This window comes from Macadamia integrifolia, chromosome 3, assembly GCF_013358625.1.
Source record: "Macadamia integrifolia cultivar HAES 741 chromosome 3, SCU_Mint_v3, whole genome shotgun sequence".
NCBI classification, from domain to species: domain Eukaryota; kingdom Viridiplantae; phylum Streptophyta; class Magnoliopsida; order Proteales; family Proteaceae; genus Macadamia; species Macadamia integrifolia.
Genome location: NC_056559.1, coordinates 31,699,878 through 31,722,052, shown reverse-complemented (window position 1 = coordinate 31,722,052; position 22,175 = coordinate 31,699,878). Strand labels below are relative to the sequence as shown.

The 22,175-nt window shown below is 39.1% G+C and overlaps 1 protein-coding gene across 2 annotated transcripts in view; it reads left to right on the top strand.

The window, feature by feature from the left end:
* The window catches only part of LOC122073759 (26S proteasome regulatory subunit 8 homolog), a 42,126-nt gene that overhangs the window by 2,791 nt on the left and 17,160 nt on the right, over positions 1-22,175 (top strand). For both annotated transcript variants that reach the window (XM_042638386.1, XM_042638385.1), the window contains 3 exons: positions 34-144; positions 16,322-16,455; positions 20,430-20,608. In XM_042638386.1, coding sequence (XP_042494320.1) covers positions 34-144; positions 16,322-16,455; positions 20,430-20,608 — 424 coding nt within the window. The remainder of the gene's footprint in view (positions 1-33; positions 145-16,321; positions 16,456-20,429; positions 20,609-22,175) is intronic.

The following is a 22,175-nucleotide window of genomic DNA, read 5'->3' as shown; positions in this document are numbered from 1 at the left end:
TCCTCAATATGTCCGTGTAATTACTTTTTTCAGGCACGTCTAAATGTCTTAAAAGAATATTCAAGAAAAATACTCGTGATGCCTGGGGTAGATCTAAAGAAGATAGCAGACAAGATGATTGGTGCATGTGGTCCAGAACTTGAGGTACATTCTGCGCCATATGAGAATAAGTGCAGTTCTTGTTCAATAGCTTTCACCATTCTCAGCATTGCCGATTTTCTCTTGCTCCAGTTGCTTTTGTTTCAATCTTATAGAGCCTGCCTGTAGTCCTTCACTGTGGTGGTTGCCTGGGTATTCCGTATGCGTGGTATTTGGGGAAAGTCATGCTATATATGGATCAGAGCTGGGACAGATCTCAGAGATCCCATCCAACTCCTATTTAATATCCATATAGATTTAAAAGATTCTGTGGATCTGAATTCTTAATATGTTGAGGATTTGTGTTTTCAGACTGGAGTCATATATCAGACAATACATGTAAAGTATGAAAACATAGGATAGAAGATCTCTGATAAATAAAGTGAAACAGAATTAGTTCTCTAGTTCAACTTTTTAAATACTATTGAAAGTGATCCAATTAGAAATCAGCTTTAAATAATTGGATTGTATGAGTTTTATCTTATTGGATTGCAATTGGACATTTGGCCTTGAGTTATGATATGATCTGTAGACAGACTAACTAGTGAAGGTGTAATGTACTTTGTCAAGCCCTGTAAAGATTGTTTTTCGCTTGCAACTACGAAATAAGGGCTGGCTAGCCACTGCAACAAAGCAATTTCTGCAAAGGAAGTTGAGACAAAGATGTGAAATTCATTTATTTAGATGTTGTTTCACACGTAGCGGACCAAATATTTTTGATAAGAAACAAATGTTTTTATTTTCCTGGTGAACAATGAATTCATTATCAAGAGGAAAAGAAAGAGAATATACAAAGCCCCTCAGGGGCAAAGGAAAAAGGAAAAATCTGCAAGCAGCAAAGCACAAAGCTATCTAAACTGTGGGAGGGGGGAGGCTGCAAAATGGATGAGGGAAAACTCTAGGACACAACAGTGAGCATGTTCCTTGGGGAGTCCTTTACAAGGCGATGGGGGAGCAAAGAAAGCTTCGAACTAACATAAAAAAAGAAGGCATTCAAAATCATGTCAAAGGATCTGGATTTGGAAGTCCATATACAAAATATTATGTTCCATCCAAATATGGTTGGTAGCATAACAAAAAGTAAGCTTTCCAGTGGTGTCATAGATGGAGCTTCCAGCAAAGGTCATGCCAACCCATAACCACTCTCCCTCTGAATGGGAAGGATGCGGCGACTGCGAGGACAGCAATTTGAGAGGACTCTTTTCTAAATGGAGGAGAAGAAGGGGTAGCTGAAGAAGAGGTGGTCTAAGTCTTCAAAGCCATTCCAGCATAGGTAGCAGGCCATAGGGTAATGTAGAGCTAGTTCACACTAGGTAAACAAGCTTTAATAAGATAAACAACTCTCAACCGATATCAGTTCTGATTTCAGACTTAGAATTCAAGTAGGGCAACAACTAAGCCTAAGAGGAGGACTGAATTGAAATTCACAAGTAGGGAACCTTTAGGGCTGTCAAACCTGGTCACATGAGACTTCAAAATACTGCTGGAGAGGCCTTGACAGTAGCTGAACAGATCTGGAAGAGGGTAGCAGAACCAACAGTCAACCCTTAACAGAATAAGGGTTTCAGCAAGCCAAGAGGAGGAGGCCTGTGGCTCTCTTTTGGCGCGTCAGACTAGCCTCAAGACCTGGTCGAAGGGGCCTCTAAGAGTGGCCTTCAATCCTTCCAAAGGGGGTTCACAGATGCCGGGCAGAACAGAAGAAAAGAGCCCTGCCGATTTGGCCCCAAAATCCTGACAAGCTGAAATCGACCTTGGGGTTTTGGGCTGGTCTTCAAGCTAACTTCGATCGTTGTTTAGGTCTTCAAGTAGGCTTAGATTTATCTCATAATCACTCTCTCACAGAAAGCAATAACAAAGCTTAGAAGAAGAAAAGAGGAGAAGAAGTAAGATAGATGTGGATGGGATAATGGCTATCTCAGCCTGGGCATCTCACCCACAGCTATCCCAACTGTTGTACTTCCTCTCTCAGGAGTTTGGGAATTAGCAATTGCTGGATAACCTTCTTTCATTCAATTCTGATTTGTGTTACAGCAGCCTCTCTTTAAATAGATGTACAAAACTTACAAAATAGCTACTTCTTCCCAAATTGGAAGCTAATCTGTAAAGGAAACTAACATATGTTAGAAAATAGTTCCTAACTTGTAACTTAAAAAAACTTAAAAGCAACTAATAGGGGACTTCTAGAAAGCAAAACAACTTAAGTATCTTTGACCAGTCAAAACCATGAAGCAAAGAAAACACAGCTGTACTTGGGATTGTAGGCCATAAGAGGAGCTTCTAGACAGCTGTAAAGCAGGCTAGTTCGACGGCAACTGAGAAGGCTTCTAGAAGTCCAAAAACTGGAAACTAATAAGCCATAAAAGGGGCATCCTTTGCTGGTCGATGGCTGCTGACGTGGCCAGCAAAGGGTCTAAAAATATTGGGACAAACTATGCTCGAAACAGCCCAAGGCTGGCTGGTCCTCTTGTTGGCTGGTCTGTATTCTTCTTTCTCCTTCGATACTGAAGCCCAAGATGTGGATATACATCAAGGGGACTTTTTTTTTTTTTGGGTGAATAAGAAATTCATTACCAAAGGAGAAGAAAAATATACAACCCCAAAGGGGGGGGGGAGAAGAAAAAGAAAGCAAGACAACACTCAGGAGGAGTCATGATTCCTGATTATAGGGCTTGAAAGCTCCCAGGAAGCAACAATGTGACAATTTCTTAGGGATGAGAACAATTGGAAGTATCTTTTGAGATCTTTGCTTTGACATCAAAGAAGATGGAATTCCAAACCTTTCTAAAGGACGAGAGTTGGAGGTCCATTTCCTATGATTTTTCTTCATCCAGATTTGATTTATAATTTCACAGAAGGTAACTTTTCCCACAGTCACAAATGGTCTTCCCCTTGAAATGTCATATCCATCCAAATCCACTCCCTTTGAAGAGGAAGAATTCTTCGATTAACCGACCAACATTTGGAGAGAACATACTTCCAGATACAGAGGAGACATGGCAAGAAAAGAAGAGATGATCAATGTCTTCAGGCTCAGAACCACAAAGATAGCATGAAGTGGAGACTTGGATCCTTCTTTGGAGGAAAGTTTGCATGGGGAGACAATTCATAAAGACTCGCCAGGCAGTGAAGCTTTGCCGAGGGATGTGGTGCGTTAGCCAAATGAGCTTGCGCCAGGGGGAGGGGGGCCCATGAGATCTGATAAAGTCCCAAGTAGACTTTGCATTGAATAGGTCATTCGGAGCATGGTTCCAAATAATAGCATCAATCCTCCTGAGACCCATATTGGAGATGACCGGCAAAGAGTTCTAAATTTCAATTATCTGATCAAAGGCAAGGGTGGGTGGGGGGGTAAGAATCGGAGGAAATAATATCAGCAACTATAGCATGCCTTGGGAGCCTTGAATTGTAGATACCTCTGGCACTGAGAACATAAGAGAAGAGTCCTTTAGGGTGCCAAGGGTCCAGCCGAAGGTAGGTGGAGGCATCATCCCCGAGATGGGAGGAAATGACTTTGGAAGCAATAGGTTTCAAGGAAATTATCTTGTGCCACACTCAGGAGGCATTGTGGAGAGCGGACAGACCAATAAGTTTCGAGCCTGAGGAGGTGCGAACATAACAAATCAACCCAAGTACTGTTCTTCTTGGTAACCACCTTCCAAATAAGCTTAAAAGTACCTATAGTATTGACATCCTTGATGCATCTCAAACCCAATCCCCCTTATTTTTTGGGGAGACAAATAGCAACCCAAATAAGGAGGCGAAGGAATCTAGAGGACTCACACCCTTTCCAAAGGAAAGAAGCAAATAAAGATTCCAGCTTGGCTATAGTTGCTTTGGGAAAACAATAGATTCTAGACCAGTAGATTTAGGAAGTTTGAAGGACTGATGTGATGAGATCAAGGTGGCCAACAAAGGATAGAAGCTTCCCTTTCCATAATTGAAGGTGCTTTCTGATGAGATCAAGCATATGACTGGGTTGCTCGAAGTGGAATTAGGGTAAACATCAAAGGGACTTGAATATGCCTGTGAATGAGAAAGGACTGGGTTGGGAGGCAATTGAAGAGTATTTCTCCATACAGTGAAATTGTGACGGGGGATATGGCCTTTGAACCAGACAATCCTTCGCCAAGGGGCAAAAGGGTTGTGAAACCAAATCAAATCCCAACCTGAAGAGGAGCTGAAGTTACTAGAAGGGTTTGGAGACCAAATAATCTTATCACCTCTTCCCTGAAAGCTAGGAGGAATGGGGGGTGGGAGAACCGGAAGTTAGAGAGGAGGGGTGAAGGAAGGAATTAGGGGGGCAGGTGCTGTTGGAGATGATGGTCGCCACAAAAGCATCTTCGGGAAGACTAGAAGAGTAGACAACTTTGGCTCACACCATAAAGAAAAGGACTCCTGACGGATGCCAATTATCTAGCCAAAGGGAAGTAGATGAACCATCGTCAATCAGGGTGAGAATGGTCTAAAGAGCAATCGAACGTACATTGAGGGTCTTGTGCCAAACCCAAGAAGCATCAGTGGGATGGGTAGCAAACAATCCGGAGAGAGTCTTTCCTAAAGAGGGTAGAGCGAACCCAGGAGACCTAAATGCTCTTATGGTTGGAAACAAGTTTCCAAAGGAGCTTGAGGACATATGTAGTGTTGACCTCCTGAATCCTCCTCAACCTAACACTCCCTCTTGCTTAGGGAGGCAAACGGAGGACCAGCTGATAGAGTGGAGGAATCTAGAGGAGTCTCCGGTTTTCCAAAGGAAAGAGCACAAGAGGGATTCCACTTTCTTCATGGTTGATTGGGGCAACTAAAAGATATCAGACCAGTAATGTAGCAAGATTGGAGTATTGATCTAATGAGCTCCAATCGATCAATATAGGAAAGGAGCTTACCCTTCAAGTTGAAGCCTTTTCCTAATGAGATACAACATAGGGGTATAGTGATGGCCAATCAATCTGGCGGAAATAAGGGGGTGGCCCAGATATTTGATGGGTATGGAACTAAGGGAGAAGCCTGTAAGAGCAAGAAGATTGGCTTTGGAGGCTTTAGAGATGCTGGAAAGGAAGAGATGGGATTTAAAGATATTGACGGGAATGTCAGAGAGCTTTACAAAGAGATGGAGGGAGGACATAATAGACTCAATGGAAAGGATGTCAGCCTTGGAGAACATCATAAGATCATCGGCGAAGGCGAGATGGGTGAGGTTAGGGCTTTGCATTTAGGAAGGGGGAGATAAGATGAAGGTCTGTAGATGCTTGGATGGCTCTAGAAAGGACCTCAAGGGCATGGTTTAAAATCTTTTTGAGATCTTAGAATTTTAGTATTTTTTTTTATCGAGTCGAGATTACCTATGAAATACAAAAGGGGAAATATCTCGGTCGAAATTTCGGTACCATTTCGGTGAGATACCGAAATGTACCACCCATGCCTTATAAATACCCAATCTTGTCACCCATGCCTTATAAATAACCAATCTTGTGAGGGGGGAATCAAAATTTTGACTCCAACTTGACTGTCTCAGCAAAATTTTGGCTTCTTTCTTTAACTCACAAAATCACTCCATTGTCAATCGGTTTGCCACATCATCACATCTATTGCCTTGAAGATCACTTCAAGTTGAAGATCTACACATTTTAAGCTTTGGAAAGCTAAACCACTTTTCCCAAAACCATTTTTTTTAAATAGTAACATAAATATATGTTGGTTAGGGCTAGATTTTTATATGTTAGACACTAGAGGTCGATCTATGACTCACTAGAGGTTCCCAGACCCAGTCACATGGTGGTGGCTTTGTGGATAGCTTATTCTCTTACCCAGCCAGCCATACATGTTGCCTGAAGCATCAATTGACTATAGCTCAATGGCGGGTTCTTCTTCATACTATGGTGGTGACAAATACCCTCAGATAGGTTGGCTTCAGTATGTAAATGACTGTTTTTTGGTAGCTGTGGAGGACTGCGTTCGATTCTTCTCTCACAATATGACGTGGCATGCATTTGTGGTGCAGTCAGAGGAAAATGCACATTGATTCCATCGTATTGGGCGTGGAATCCAGCCAAGCCATCATAGTTCTTTCTAGTAGACAGTCAATTGTATAACTAATATGTTTAGGACTCGGGATATTGTCATTTGGGACTTTGAGATTTAAGAGTAAGACGCTCGGTGGATGACTTTAGTTGGGACTTGGGAGTTGCATGGTATATTACTCTAGTACTCTAATATTAGTTAAATTAATGTTGAGGTGTGTTCTGATCATGGCTTATATGCATTATTTACTTGTTTTATTATCATATTATATCTTGTTCTAGCAATATTTCATAAAATCTCCAAAACAGTTCGACGGTTATTGGCAAACAAGAGTGCAACTCTAAAACATTGCCATGTTCTAATATTTTTGCAAATTTAAGTTCTAAGCATGTTTATTAACCTTAAAACAAGCTCCACACCAAGTTTTAGGTTGTAATATGGCCGTTTGACCACCGAAACAGGCAACTGAGTAAAAAATAAAAAAACACACCCACAACTCGCCAAATTTCGATGGTTTTGAAACCATCGAAACGAAATGAGATTTCGAACCTTGCTAGGGGGGAAGATGAAGGGGGAGAGAGGGAGCTTAAGGGAAATTTGACGTTTTTAGCTTTCTAGCAAAGACAATAAGGGGGTGGAGTAGGCTTGGACAATAAGGGAAGGAAATCTTGATGGAGGGACGATCTGCCAAGGAACTTGAAGCGCTTGGGGTTAAAAGAAATGTAGGGCTGAACAAGGAGGGAGATGGGGCTAATGATCAGAGATGCCAGGGAGGTCAAAAGTGGCATTGGAGGAAGGGAAGGCGGCTAACCAATGCTTATTTACCAACACTCTATTAAGCTTGCAACCTATTATGTTAGCTCCACTTCTATTGTGAGACCTTCTCAAATCATTCATACTAATATCTTCCAAGTAATCGTTGAAGGCTTCAATGGAGGTGGGATTAATGGGGGATCCACCTTGCTTCTCATAAGCGGCTCTAGCCACATTGAAATCACCTCCCAGCCTCCAAGGGAGGGGCTAGTCTGAGAGGCAATGGAGTGGTGATCATTCCAGAGGGGAATCCTGTCAATGGCACGGTTGAGGCAATAGATAGCAGAGAAGGCCAGAGAGAAGGACTTTATAGAGTTATAGATGGAGAGGTGAATCCATTGGGAGGAAGAGAAATAAAGCAAAGGTGACAAGCTTACGGTGGTTTTACAAGATCCAGATGCAATCATTATAACATTGAAGCTAGATAGAAATGAGACACTATGGCGGAGGCATTGGCTTCAGACCCTTTTTTTTTTAGGAGACAACAAAGATTAGCATGAGCATACCTCAGCTTGCTTGGCCAGGGAGTTCAGGCCAAACATTCCAAATGGTCCAAAGAGTCATTGGGAGGGATGGGGGTAGCAAGGCACAATAGTATTGAGCACCTCATGAACTTTGCGGGAAGAAGACTTTTTCTTGTGACGCCTTCTGTATTCAAAAAGAGGGGAACGAGCAACAAAGGTTTGTGGGGGACATTTGATGGCGACAAGGGCCTTAGGAGAAGGGCCAAGAGGTGGAGGGTTTTTGAGAACGAACACCATTTTGCTTTCGTTCATTTGGATGTATGGGGTCCTTGTCCTGTTACATTTAAGTTACGTTTTAAGTATTTTGTTATTTTTGTTGATGACTATTCTAGGATTACTTGGATTTATTTAATGAAGAATTGTTTTTTATTTTTTGTCCTTTTATCGCTGAAATTCCGAATCCTTTTTTTTTTTGTCTGTCAAAGTCTTATGAAGTGATAATGCAAAAATATATTTTTCTAGTCCTTTTGCTTAGTTTATGGCTGAACATGGTATAATTCATTAGTCTTCCTGTTCAGACACTCCTCAACAAAACGGAGTTGCTGAAAGAAGAATAGACATTTGATGAAAGTTGCTTCGGTCCCTTCTATTTGAGATGAAGGTGGCCAAGTATTTTTTGGCTGATGCTGTTTTGACTGCATGCTACCTTATTAATCGCATGCCCTCTTCAATTCTACATGACGAGATTCCTCATTCATTGTTCTTTCCCTCTGATCCATTGTTTGTTCTTCCTCTATGTGTTTTTGGGTGTGTTTTCTTTATTCGTGATCATAGTCCAGCCTTATCAAAGTTGGATCTTAGAGCTCTCAAATGTATCTTTCTTGGTTAGTCACTTACCAAAAAAGGATATAAGTGTTAGTCTCTTGATTTGCAGAAATATTTTGTTATCGATGATGTCTCCTTTGGATTGAACAGGGATCTTCCCATATATGTTGTTCATCACTTTTTTCTGCAGGTTCCGACAGTTGCGCCACCATCACCTCCTCCACCAATTGTTTAGGTATATACTCGTCGTCCTCGAGAAGTTCCAACACCCCCCGTCTATACAACACATGCATCATCATATTCGTCAGTAGATCCTGAGCTAGGTATTCCTCTTTGTGACCTTGATCTTTCCATTGCTTAGCGTAGGAGTATTCGAAGCTGCGCCTAACATCCCATCTCTAATTTTGTGTCTTATTCTGGTTTATCATCTTCTTTTCTTTCTTGTCATCCTATTCCTAAGTCTATTGCAGAGACATTGTCTAGTCTTGACTGGAGGACAACTATGGAGGAAGAATTGTTGGCCTTGGAAGAAAATCAATCTTGGGACCTTGTACCGTTACCTCTAGGTAAGTCTGCTATTGGTTGTCATTGGATATATGTGGTTAAAGTCAACCCCAATGGTTCTCTTGCTCGGCTGAAAACAAGATTGGTTGCTTAGGGGTATGCTCAGGTTTATAGGTTTGACTATTTGGATACTTTCTCTCATGTTTCCAAACTTGCATTAGTTCGTCTTTTGATATCTATTGTAGCTTCTCATCATTGGTCACTATATCAGCTTGATGATAAAAATGTGTTCATTCATGGTGATTTACATGAGGAAGTCTATATGGAGCAACCTCTGGGGTTTGTTGCTCAGGCAGAGTTTGGCATAGTGTGCAAAGCTCAAAAAGTTTTTGTATGGTTTAAAGCAATCTCCTTAGGCATGGTTTGGCAGTTATACTGATGAAGTACTTGAGTTTGGGCTGTCACGTTGTGATTATAGTTGTCAAGGCTTTTTTTTATATTTGTTATTTCATTTACTTGAGATATTATTCATAAAGAAGAAAATACCTCATATTTGAATCCAATAAAAATATTTTAAAAATAAAATTCCAAAAGAATAAAAAGTTAACCCCCTAGTCCAATAACAAAAACTGGATTTTGGTTATAGATGCGATTTTCAACTTTTAAATGCTAGGGTTTTTCTCAATTATAATATTTTTTAAAATTCTATCATGTTAAAACTTTTCTAAAAACCAAAAGTCCGGTAAAATAATCTTTTGTTTTGATATCCATAAAATTATTTTCATTCATGCGATTTTAATAGCATTCGTCCACTTAAAAATAAGTTTGACTGGAGCATAACTTTGTTATTACAACTCAGATTTAAGTAATTTTAGACTTGTTGGAAAGCTGGTTTTATATTATAACTAATACAAAAAGTATCATGTAAAAATAATATCATTTGACCAGTTAAACTTATTATAGAACAACAGCATTTCTTTAAATTTTGATTTTTTTATAACTTAATTTTTTATGATTTAATATGGCTAAATGTTGATTTTTAATGATTTGATTTTGCTTAATATTTATTTTTTATGATACAATGTATATATAGCTGACTAAATAATGTTAAAAAATAGGAAAAATAAAAAATAACGTTTGGTTGCCTTGTTTGCCTTAAGGCGGGCGCCTTCTAACCTAAGAGCTTAGACAACCCTCCACCACCTTCGTTTGCCTTCGTGCCGTGACAACTATGGTTGTGATAGTGATCACTCAATTTTCTATTGATGATCTGGTGTAGGGAGGATATATCTTATTGTTTATGTTGGTGATATTATTATTACTGGAGATGATGTTGAAGTATATAAAGTTTGTAGGTTTAGTTGTAGTAGAAGTTTCAAACTAAGGATTGAGAAGATTAAAATACTTTTTGGGTATTTAAGTTGCTTAGTCAAGGAAAGGAATTTCACTCTCTCAGAGGAAGTATGTTCTTGATTTGCTTACAAAAACTAGGATGTTAGGGTCCAAGCCTTTGGATATTCCCATGGATCCCAATATAAAAGTTACATCTGAAAGTGGTGATACTTTAGATGATCCTGAGAAGTATCGCAGGTTGGTTGGAAAGTTGAATTATTTGATGGTGGCTTGACCTGATATCACCTTTGCTGTCAGTGTTATGAGTCAGTTTGTGCCCTCTCCTTGTACATCCAATTGGGCTACTATTGTTCATATTCTGAGGTATCTCAAGAAAGCTCCAAGTCATGGTTTGTTATACTCTGATCATGGACATGGATATATTGAAGGCTTTTGGGATGCTGATTGGGCTGGATCTCCTGTTGATAGGTGATCAACTATTGGATACTACAACTTTATTGGATGAAATGTCATGCCTTGGAAGAGTAATAAGCAGACTGGTGTGGCTAGGTCTAGCGCAGACTTGTGAATTGATGTGGGTGAAGCAATTGTTAACTGAGCTTGGGTTTGAAAGTACAACTCCTGTGCAATTGTTGTGTGATAACTAGGCTTCAATTACTATTACATCGAATCCCGTGTTCCACAAGAGAACAAAGCGTATTGAGGTCAATTGCCATTTTGCTCGAGAAAAGTTATAGCAAGGAGATTACCTCTACAAGTCACGTTCGCATAGCAGAACAACTTGCAGATGTTTTTACTAAGTCTCTTGGGAATAGTAAAGTTGATTATATTTTATATTTGTAAAAATCTGGGCATGATTAACATTTGTGCTCCAGCTTGAGGGGAGAGTGTTAGAAGTTATTGATTAAGGGGTTCATAAGTGCCATTCATGTGAACAATAACTTTATATTCGTTTTCTTTTTATGCCCTTAGTAAGGTTATGTCACAAGTCACCATTATATATATTGAATGAAGTGGGAGTCTCAACACAAGGGTGTGACTCCCAAAGTTACAACCATCTCTCTTCTCTTCCATCTTCCCTCTTCTCTTTTCTTCTTCTTTTTCCTCCTTGTTATTTATAGAGACAAAAAGGAGGAAAGATAGTGACTCTTTGACCGACCAAGAGGGGACTATGAGCAGGTAGCATAGGGTGATAGGGTTCTCAAAGAAGCAGCTGGGGAGCCGGAAGGGCTCGCTTTGTGCATACGCAAATCAGGAGACTGAAGGAGGTCAAATCTGTTTTGTCCAGCGGTTAGGTCATGAGGGACTGATAGTTCGAGGGAGGAGTCCTCGATCTGAGATTTTCCAAGGTTTTTGCGAATAGAGGGAGAGCCTTGTCGATGCCTACTCCATCCCCAACCACAGATGGGTTTATGATCAGTAGGAGCAGCCAAAGAATTTCGAGGAGGATAAGTGACTATGCAATGACGTTTGGAAGGCGATCTGACTGCATTGGAGCCTTCAAGAGAAGCCGAGGGCAGGCCATTCACAACCGTAACCTGGGTGGTGCCTGCTTGAGGAATCTGAGAGCTTGGGGAGCAGGATTAAGTGTGGTGACCATGGTTTTAAGTATCTCCGATACCGATACGATACCCTTAGATACGTATCTTAAATTTAGTCGGCCGATACGATACACACCGATACGATACATTGAATTTTTTAAATCATTTCGTATCGATATATATCCTACAATACATACCGATATGCATCAATACACCACTAATACACATCGATACGATACGACATGCATCGATACGACTCTATGAAAAATATAAAATTGAGGTAAAATGTAAGTTTCGGTATGTATTGGTACGTATCGGTGAGTATCGGTATGTATCGATAGTTAAGTATCGGTATATCTCAGCACGTATCGGTGAGTATCGATATATATATATATATATCGGTACGTATCGGTGAGTATCGATACGTATCGGCGTTACGGTCATATAATGGCCAATATGGGTAATTTTTCAGAAAAAAACAATTTTTTGAAAGGTTTTTGTTCCAAAGTTACTGTCAGCCATATTTCTCTCTAACTAAAGTGGAAATCAAGGTTGGGAACAAGGATTTTACATTTATGGGACAACTACAGACCTTGAATTCTTAGTACGATACCCTCAATTTAGTGTTTATGCATAATACATGTTATCAATAGCTTTTTTTAACAAATTCTTTATGCAAAAGTGTTTAAAAAAATGTTTCCTATCCATTTATGTGTGTATCTTTAGGGTATCTTAGTGTATCTCCGATACGATACGATACCCTTCGATACGTATCTTAATTTTGACCGATCGATACGGCGACCGATACCGATACTTTAATCCTTAGTGGTGACCAAACACCTTGGAAACCAAACTCTGAGGAGATAACCGGTGGAAGGTGAAGCCTTCTTTGTCCATGATCGTCACCGATGTGGTAGAGGGTTATCAGCAGAAACTTCAACACGATTTCGCGCAAAATCCAAGTGGTCCATGGTTTTAGTTCGAACATCCAAATAAAGAGGGGAACCAATAATAGACCCAATAATGCTTAATCCTTGTTTACACCAATAGTGGAGTGGCAGATTTGGGAGAGCAATCCACGGAGAGATGGAGCAGAGATCAAGCTTGCTTAGTTGAGTGTACTGATCCCATTGATGGAGGGAAATTGGTTTCTTCCCCACCTGCCAAGGTCCACCTTCAAGAGCACAACTGTTTTTAGTCAAGGTGAAGTAATTGATCAACTTGGGATGGGACCAAGATACATCTCAATTTGATCCAATCAATCATTTGATCAGATCCATGATGAAGCAAGGCCAACTTGGCCAGAAGAGCAGAAAAGTGGCGAAAATAGGCTACCTGTGGGCTTTGTCTATGGCCCAATTCCAGCTTTATAATATTCTATTCCAGTTTCTATTTTTGTGTTTAATTGAACTAGGAGAGCTTCGGCTACTGTTAGTTTCTATTTATAGTGAGTAATCAACTAAATGGTTTGTATTTTCTGTTTTATCTGAATTCTGAATCTTATCTCAGAGTTAGTTTATATTTTCTGAAATTAAAAAGTTTTTTCCATGTAACCAAGTTTACCCCTTACCTATAGAGCCTTAAGAGGCACTATGATTTTGACTAATGAGTTCTTAAACAGTGTGTGGACTTATGGTTCATGTTTCAGGTGGCTTCTCAACTCCTTGGGTGATTCCAATCCCTGTCTCTTCTTTTCTCTTCCTGTTGAAATTGGTTTTATTATTAGTTTCTGGCATCAGTTCATCAGACATAACTGGTTTGAAAATTCTCTGCAACTCATTTCCATTCTCTGTTTTCTTTTTGTCTTTGTTCTGTTTTTATAGCTCTTGGTTCTGCTGCTGTGTTGAACTGAAACTCTAGTTCTACTGTTCAGAAGTGATCTGTTTTTCTATCTTGAGGACTCAATTACCCTCATTCATCCATTCTAAAATTTATGCTATATTGTTCCTTTTCTCCGTTTCTTTTACGAATTTTGTTCCTGCTATATTTACAATTTGGTCAAGCCGCCCACCATTCTGGCTGAGGAATGAGTTTTCTGGGCTCAATTGACAGTTTTGAGTCCAAAGAATATTTGTCCGACCTGAATTTGAGGTCCATTGGAGTTTTTGGTTTTTAAAATGCTGTTTCTCCTGTTTTTTTCTTTCTTTTTCAAATTTTTTTTTCAAAACTCTTTTCTGCTTGGGATTTATCGAATCTGTTCATAGTTGATTGCTTTCTTTGTGTGCCCTCAAACCCCAATATCTGTCCTAACCATTATAGAGAATATAGAACCGATTCCATAATTCATTGTAGTTTTGGGGTCTTGTCACTACATTAATCAATTTATTTCTGTTTCTTGCTTTTTTTTCTTTGGGAGGGGGGGGGGTGGGGAGGGAGAAAAGTCTCATAATCAACAATCTAGGTGCAATAACAAGAAAATAAGATACAAAATACCCCTAGCCGTATTCTCTTTTGGTGAATCATGTCTGGTTAACCTGAACATCATCTCTCTTATTTGGCACAAATTCTTGTGATTTACTCCTTACATATATAGCTAAATAAAATAAGAAAAAGTGACATCTAATTTGTGCATTTTCACCCACTAGTTCAAAAGGTTCCATTCATTTTAGTGGACTAAGAAGGTATCCTAAAAACCTCCAATCTCAAATTCTCAATTTTAATTGACAGAGCTCCAGACTGCCTGAGATCAACCCCTGCAAAGCCTTCCCAGATATAGAAGCTTATCCATCCTTTTGTAGAGTGGCTGCAATGCCTATTTAATTACCCAAAGCTGGGAACCAATAGCCTACAGAGATCTAGAGCAGCAGGTCTCTTAATAGTCCTCCAAGAGAGCAATATCAGCAACCTGATCAAAGAATGATCAGATCTGATTGCAAGTTGCAACTTGGGTCACACGGCCTTTTAGATGTTTGGGGTAAGTTGCCAAAATTTGAATTGAATTCAACAGTTAGATTGGAGATATCAAGGTGTTGTGGAAGTTGCTAACTTAAGATTAGAAATAACAGAAAGCGGCAACTAAAGTGAAGAAATAGCAAGTGTAAACAAAATGGAAGGTGGGGGGAATGATATTACTAAGTAAACAAAGTAAGGAGGAGGTGTTGAAAGTAGAAAGCAGTAGAAAATAGAAACTATGTCTGCCGCAGGACACCAAGGACAAGGAGAACAATGAACTGCCACTAATATGCTAATTGATGGATTGATGTGGTGGCTAATCCTGCACCAAGGTATGAGCCGAAACTGACGATAAGTTCAGCTGAAAATTAGTGAACGGAATAACAAATAAGATTAAAACAGAATTGGAGAAAGAAATTGATATGCACAAGCTGTAAGAAAAGAGTAAATCCGACTTTGAAGAAAAGGAGGAGAAAACTAATTAGGCTTTGCAGCTAGAACTTGACTAGCATCCCACCAAGCTACCTTGGCATCCCACCTAGGACTTCACTGCATCTCCTGATAGAGGAGTTCTGAGTCTCACATAAACCCACAAGAATAAGCTAAATAAATTGTTCAAATCTTTTGGGTTAGTGTGTTCCCCTACAATCATTTATTACTTAAATGAAATCAGAAAAATAGGAAACCCCTCATGCAAGGAAGGAGCAAATGAGCAATCCCTTACATCCTTAGTTTTCTACAACATAAAAACTCTTCTAGAGCTTAACAACATAGAAACTATGGCTGGATTGTAGCAATATCTATCCAACCTTTCTTGAAACAGTACTAAAATAAAGAGTACAACAACAAACTCAGCCTTATTCCAACTTAATGGGGTCGACTACATGGATCCATACAAAACAAAATAGGAAAAAAAAGTCCAACAAAAAAGGTGAATAAAATAAAGAGTACACCTTACTAAAATAGAAACTAACACTAGTCCTGCATTAAATTTTAAATCCCTAATATTTGGGTTTATAGACTATGCCATTGCAATAGAAAACCCAAAAATATTCAGCCATGATGCAGATAACCCATTGGCCACTCAAAAATAAGCATTTTGGCCCATTCTTGGCCCAGTTTGACCCAACCAATGGCCTGGTTTATTGCTGGCCGCCTTGTTCTTCTCAACTGCATCAGGCTGCCCCTTGGTGAGCTCTTAGTGGTAAATTCAGTCTAGTAAAAAATTTCCAATCATAGGATTTCACCATATTTTTCTATTAGGGACTGGAATTATTGTTTTGCACATAAAATGGAAAAAATAAGGAAGACTAAATTTAACTACTAGGAGTCGTAATGTAGCTGAACTTTGGGGTGGTGGGTATTGCAGGGGTGAAAGGGGTGGGGGGTGTTGGACTTCCTTGTGTTTTGGGTATTAAGCCCAACATGTGTCATTTGTTACAAGGATTTGAAACTCAGTATCACAGGTTGACACCAATAATCCTGTTATGGATCAACCATTCTGGCCAGATATTGGTTGATTATGGAGGAAAAAATAAGGGTACTGGAAAGTATGGGATGGTTGGTGTTGGCCAATCCTGATCGAATTGACTTGGCATCTGATTGATTTTACTAAGTGCCACTGAAACTTAATTCCCTGCAGTTAGATATTCATCAATGGGTTTCATGCTGCTTTTTTTTCCTTATATAAATATGTCCCTAGCAAGTTTTAATATTTTTTGGAGCTAAGCAGACGAATTTCTGACTAAAAGTCTTATATTCCTTTGCCCATAGGAAGTTTGCAGAGAAGCAAGGATATTCACTCTTAGGGGGAAAAGGGTCCATGTACTACAAGAAGATTTTGAGATGGCGATGGCCAAGGTCATGAAGGACAAACAGAAGAAGACGTTCTCCGAGAGGCTGTCAAAGTACATCACTTAAACTAACTATTAGCGTTGTTCCAGAACATTTATGCTTAGTCCTAACCAACTGATGCAGGAAAATTTGTATTGTATTTTTTTTTTTAATAAATTTATTTTTACTATTTGCAGGAGTTATAATTTTTTTGGTATGTTGGAATTATATTTGTTTTACATGATGATTTCACTATTTATTGTTAGTCTGAAATTACTATTTGAAGTAAAAGGAATCAATTTTTAGTATCTGTTTTCGAGTCCTAATTTGGTATGCTAAGATATAAAGCTGCGGATTTCCCTATCGAAGTCAGCCATCAATTTTTTTTTTTTTTTAATTCAAACAAAGAACATGAAAGACTAACTACTGTTCATTACGATGTATATGAAACTAATGGGGGGGTTTCCAGGTCGGGGTTTGGTGGGATTCCAGCCTTGCAGATCATGGGATTCCTGATCATATCCTAATCGCAGGCAGGATCTGAAATTCTGGCTGAATAGAGAAGATGTCGATTACTCACAAACCACAACTCAGATGAAGCTGAATTTTGGATGGTATCAGGATCCTATATGAGGGAACAAACCATAAAAATTTGAACAAATTCTGTTGGCTGGATTGAGAGATCTGCTGGTTGCAAGAAAATGAAACTTTTGGTGATTCAACAAGAACTAGGGCTGGAAGCGATGGATGATTGTCAAATTTGGATCAAGTGGTTCTCCTAAGGTCCTCAACAAACTCTCAAAATCCTTCAGCGATCAGAGATCTGGTCTGAAAGTTATGCACTCAAATATTTTTCTTGGGAAAACCTTGTAACTGAAAATCGATAGGCTGTGCGTGTCTCTCTGATCAACAATGTTAGAGGGCTTCAAGTCTTCAACCACGGTTCATTCCACTCTCAAGTCACCCTCTCACAAACTAAAACAAAGAGGAAAAATAAAATAAAGAAAAGAGAATTGATGGTGGGGTGGAGAAGGGTGGAAGAAGAATGGTGGAATGTGAATCTCACTCAGGTTTTGGGTATCACACCCCTCGACGGGTTAGGAATTTCACCTCTTAAACATATATATTTTCAGCCAAGAGCTTGCACTCAATAATTTCTTTCATCAAAATCTAGCTTTTACTATTGATGGGTGCCCCTTTATAGGCTTACATAACTTGGACATAAAGTAATAAGAGAAAATGAAACTAATGGACTAAAATAAGTCTTTCTAATTTGTGTCTAACTTGCTAACCATGCTTAACAAAATTAGAAACTAACAACTAAACATAAAAAGGAAGCTAGCCTAAGTTGCAAAATTAGAAACTAACTTGGCTAAGTTGATAATCTAAAAATGGAAACTAAATCCTATGCTAGTTGACCAATTCGATGGCTGCCGGAGATTTTCTCTTGGAGATGAATAACAGTAACACAAGTTATGGAAGCTGCTGGACATGCTGGATTGATGGCTGCTTGGCTCTTCTAGAAAACCAATTGGGGAAGTAAAATATGCACTAATCAAGGGGCTGCTATGCTGGTTTGATGGCTGCAGGAATGGACCAGCATAGGTGCGAAATTGGGGCCAACAAGGCTGGCTCAATGAGACTAAACCAGGTCCAGACTTGGGACAGAACTGAACCATGGTTTGATCACTTCGAGTCCTCCTTTTGACAGCCCTATCTACATCAATATCTTTTCCCTTGTTCTATTCTGCAATCAAACTATCATGTCAGATCTGAACATTTTCTCTTCTTGCTCGCCTGTTTTGCATTTCTGATTAAGGATTGCGATAGTTTTCTGTCCTGATAGTCGTCTGCTTTGCTCTTCTGATTCTTAATTTTTTATTCCACTTTCTGTTCATATTTTGAAGCGCTAAATTTCCCATCAATTAGAGGCTTCCTACTGGAACTCTACTTCAAAACTCAGTTTTCTGATTTGATTTCTGCATAATCATTGAATCAGATTTCTGTTTATTCTGTTTTTATTGCTAATTCTGCCTATTGAATTCCTTTTTTTTTCCCCCTAGGTTGCAAGAGTTCTCACGCCAGAAGGATTCTTCAATTCCTTGGAAACCATCAGATTTCCATCAGGTTTTGCAGAATTGATAACCTTACTGCATTCACTACTCAACCAGAGTTCTGGCCAAATCGGACCTGTTCTAATAGAGTTGAATTTCTCTACTTGCTGGTTTGGTTCCTACCATCCTGCGATTCTGGCTGTTCTTGTGGTTTATTACTCCTGAACCCTAAGGTCCCTAGAAACCACATTAAGATACTGTGGACCAAAGATCAAGATATTGGGATTGGGATTCTGATTCATCTCAAATACTCTGAATCAGATCATTGATGGATCTCTTGATCTACTGACAGGAATGGGAGATTCACTATGTATAGGTTCAGTGTTACAAGTCTATTAGCAAATCTACTATATTACGCATAAGGATCAGTGAAAGCCAAATATGGTTTTGATTGGGTGACCTGGATCAAGATCAGCTAAAACCTTGAAATGATTCCTTTGGACCTACATCTAATGGATGTCTATATTATAAAGCCTAAAGCTTAAAACTGGAAAAATAGCTTCTAATCATCAATGATTCAAATTAACAAGTACGTCTTTATGAAACCATATCATGGTTGGAGATTTGAAAAGTTCTTTCACTTTAGTGCTCTTAGTAATGTGCATCTATAAGACTCATGCATAAGACATACATGTCTCATGCATTCTTGCTGTCACAAAGGCAGCACAATAACTGAAGAAAAAAGGTGCCACAACTAAAGGTGTCCTAAGTTTTCCAAACCAGTGTAAGGTTAATATGTGATGCAGATTAATTACCAAAATAGGCTTACTTTATTAGGAATAAGCCTAGGGTTGGGTTCTTTACATGTTGGGCCTTTGATCCCATGTGTTTTGATTGCATTGGACCACTTTTATGGATACAAAAGAAGGGTTCTAAGATTGGGCACGGGATTGCTAGTTGATTTCCCTTTTAGGTTGGCTTGATGGGGTTTATTTAGTTTCTAATTTCAGCATTATTTAGTTTCCAAATTCAGTACTTATTTAGCTTCTAATTTCAGTACTTGTAATTCCTAGTTTCTATTTCCAGTTTTAGTAACTAAAAGAGTTTCTATTTTCTTTAGTTTCCTATTTCAGTTTTTGGAAACTAGAGTTAGTTTCTATTTTCTTGTAACCCCATCATTATTATGAATAAAGAGAAGGGCAGCAACATAGCCCACGATTTTATGATTAAAGAAAATATGCTGCGGCTGCCACTGGTCTCTGTTGGGACTTGGGACTGTTCCTTGTGTTTGATCAAGGAGGAAAGGCTTGGTGTCTGATCCAGGTGGCTCCTTGCGGCATGAAGTCTAGGAGGGTTCTACAACTTCTTCTCTCTTATTTTTCAAGTGTTCTACAAGCATTATTACTGTTCCACAGTCTAGGTATTTATTTAACTGCTCCCCAGAAAATTCTGCAGTTTTATCCAATCAGCCTTCTCTGAAGGGACAGTTCCAGCCCTCGGTTTGATCCCAAATTTTGGTCGAATGTTCTTCCATCCCTCACTAAGGATCGACCTCAGTCTGAGCTATTTCTGGGAAGCCTGTAGTGAGATATTAAAAATCTCCATATTTTGTCTTTTAGTAGATTATAGCTTCTATTTTCTGGAATCGATATTTCTGCTAATCTGATTATTGTTTTCTGGGCTTCCGATCATATTTTTTGTTAACTTGAAGTTGTTAGTACTCTTGGTTTAATTCTAAGGGCTGCTACTGGTTTCGTTTATTCACTGTGTTGCTGTTCTTTGAGATCGATAGTGTTTTCTGGACTGTTATTTGAAGCTTAATTTCTGATATATATTTGAGGCTGGTTTTGGGTTGTTCTAAAAGTTCCTGTTGCTTGCGTCTAGTTTGATTGTTCAGATCTAGTCCTACATTAATATGGTTCTTTAAGATCTCTCTCTCTCTCTCTCTCTCTCTCTCTCTCTCTTTTGATACTGATCTAAGTTTTCCCTTGCAGGGCAAAAATGGTATGCGCAGCAATAAAAATGGAAGAGGCAGCACTGAGAGAAATGAACCAAGGAGATGCTTTTGAACGGAAACTTAATGAACGATTTAAACATCTGCTGCATCATCTCCACCTTGTGATTCACATTAATGAGTGCCACATATTTGAAAATACTTATCGAATCTCCCGAGGTCTGTCCATCTTGCATGTTGACCCTAACCCTAACAATTAAATTAAATTAGTATTACTTTTTATTTATTAGATTGTCTTCAAATTATTTTAAGCTTGATCATAAGTTTAGTTTGATTAGAATGGTGATTGTGGTTCTTTACTAGGAAGTCCAATTGGAAGTAGTGCAAGGATCACTTCAAAGAAGAGAGGTCAGAGGAGAAGGTAAAAGGTGAGAAGAGAAGAGGAGGAAGTATGCAACCGAGTCTGGGAGAGAAGAGATTCCTCTTTTTTGTGTAATTTATTAAACTGATGTAGGAATTACATACACCTCCCTATGGTAAAACTACAATATAAGGTAACAAGATACTAAACTAGTGCCCAAAGTACCCTTATCACATTAAGTCTAACACTCCCCCCTCAAACTGAAAGAAAAAATGTCACATTCCCAGCTTTCAAAAAAGGCTACTGAATCGGTGAGGGATGAGCCATTTGGTGAAGATGTTAACCAATTGATCGTAGGTCTTCACAAAACAAGTGCAAATATAACCAGAGTCAATCTTTTCCTTGATGAAATGTCGGTCCATCTCAATGTGCTTTTATCCTGTTATGTTGCACAGGGTTGTGTGCTATACTTATAGCAGCCTTGTTATCACACAGAGTTTGATAGTGGCGTTAATATCAAATCCCAACTCGTGGACTAGCCTTCTCAACTTTAAGAGTTCACATACTCCATTAACCATAGTCCTAAACTTTGCCTCTGCACTGGATTAGGCCACAACAATTTTTTTTTTGCTTCTCCATGTGATCATGTTACCACCCACAAAAGTAAAATATCTTGATCTAGCCCATCTGTCAGAAACTGAACCAGCTCAATCTGCATTAGTGTAGCCCTCTATTCGCAGATGCTTGTGTTTGGCATATAATAGTTGATGCAGAATTGAGGCTGAACTGGGTTGACCCGTCGGGCAATCTTGACCGAGATGAGTCGGGTCCGATTAGATTTTTGAAATCAATAGGATATTTTAGGAGTTACTTTATTTAGGGAGAATTGAGTTATTTAATTTGGGACGATATGTAATATTTTATTTTTGGGTAGTTCTTAGTCAATTAGGGAGTTACCAATTTAAATTTTATTTGTTTCTAATTTCATTAGTTAGAATTTAGGAAGCAAATTTGAAGTTGTTAATTTTAGTTTTAGATTTTACTAGGCAAGTTTTAATTTTCAGTTATTATATAAGGGCATGCAATCCAAGTTATTAGACAGATTTGAAAAGATGAATTGAGTTTGAGTATTTGAGAGCTTGCGGGCGTGTGTGTGATCTTTCCCCCCCTTTCTTAGTGCGATTTCTCCCTCTCCCCTGCAACTCTGAGATCCCTCTCAGGGATTTCTTCCTTACCCCTACCGGTCCTCCATCAATTGGTATCAGAGCCAAAAGATCTCATTCCTTCCCACATCTTTCTTCTCCCTTTCCCCATCTCCGTTTCAGTTCTACCGAGACTGAGACCAAAAAAAAAAAAAGCAGCAGCAGCAGTAGCAGTTCAGAGAAAGAGAAACAAAAGAAGAAAAGAAGATCCAGAGAAGAAGAA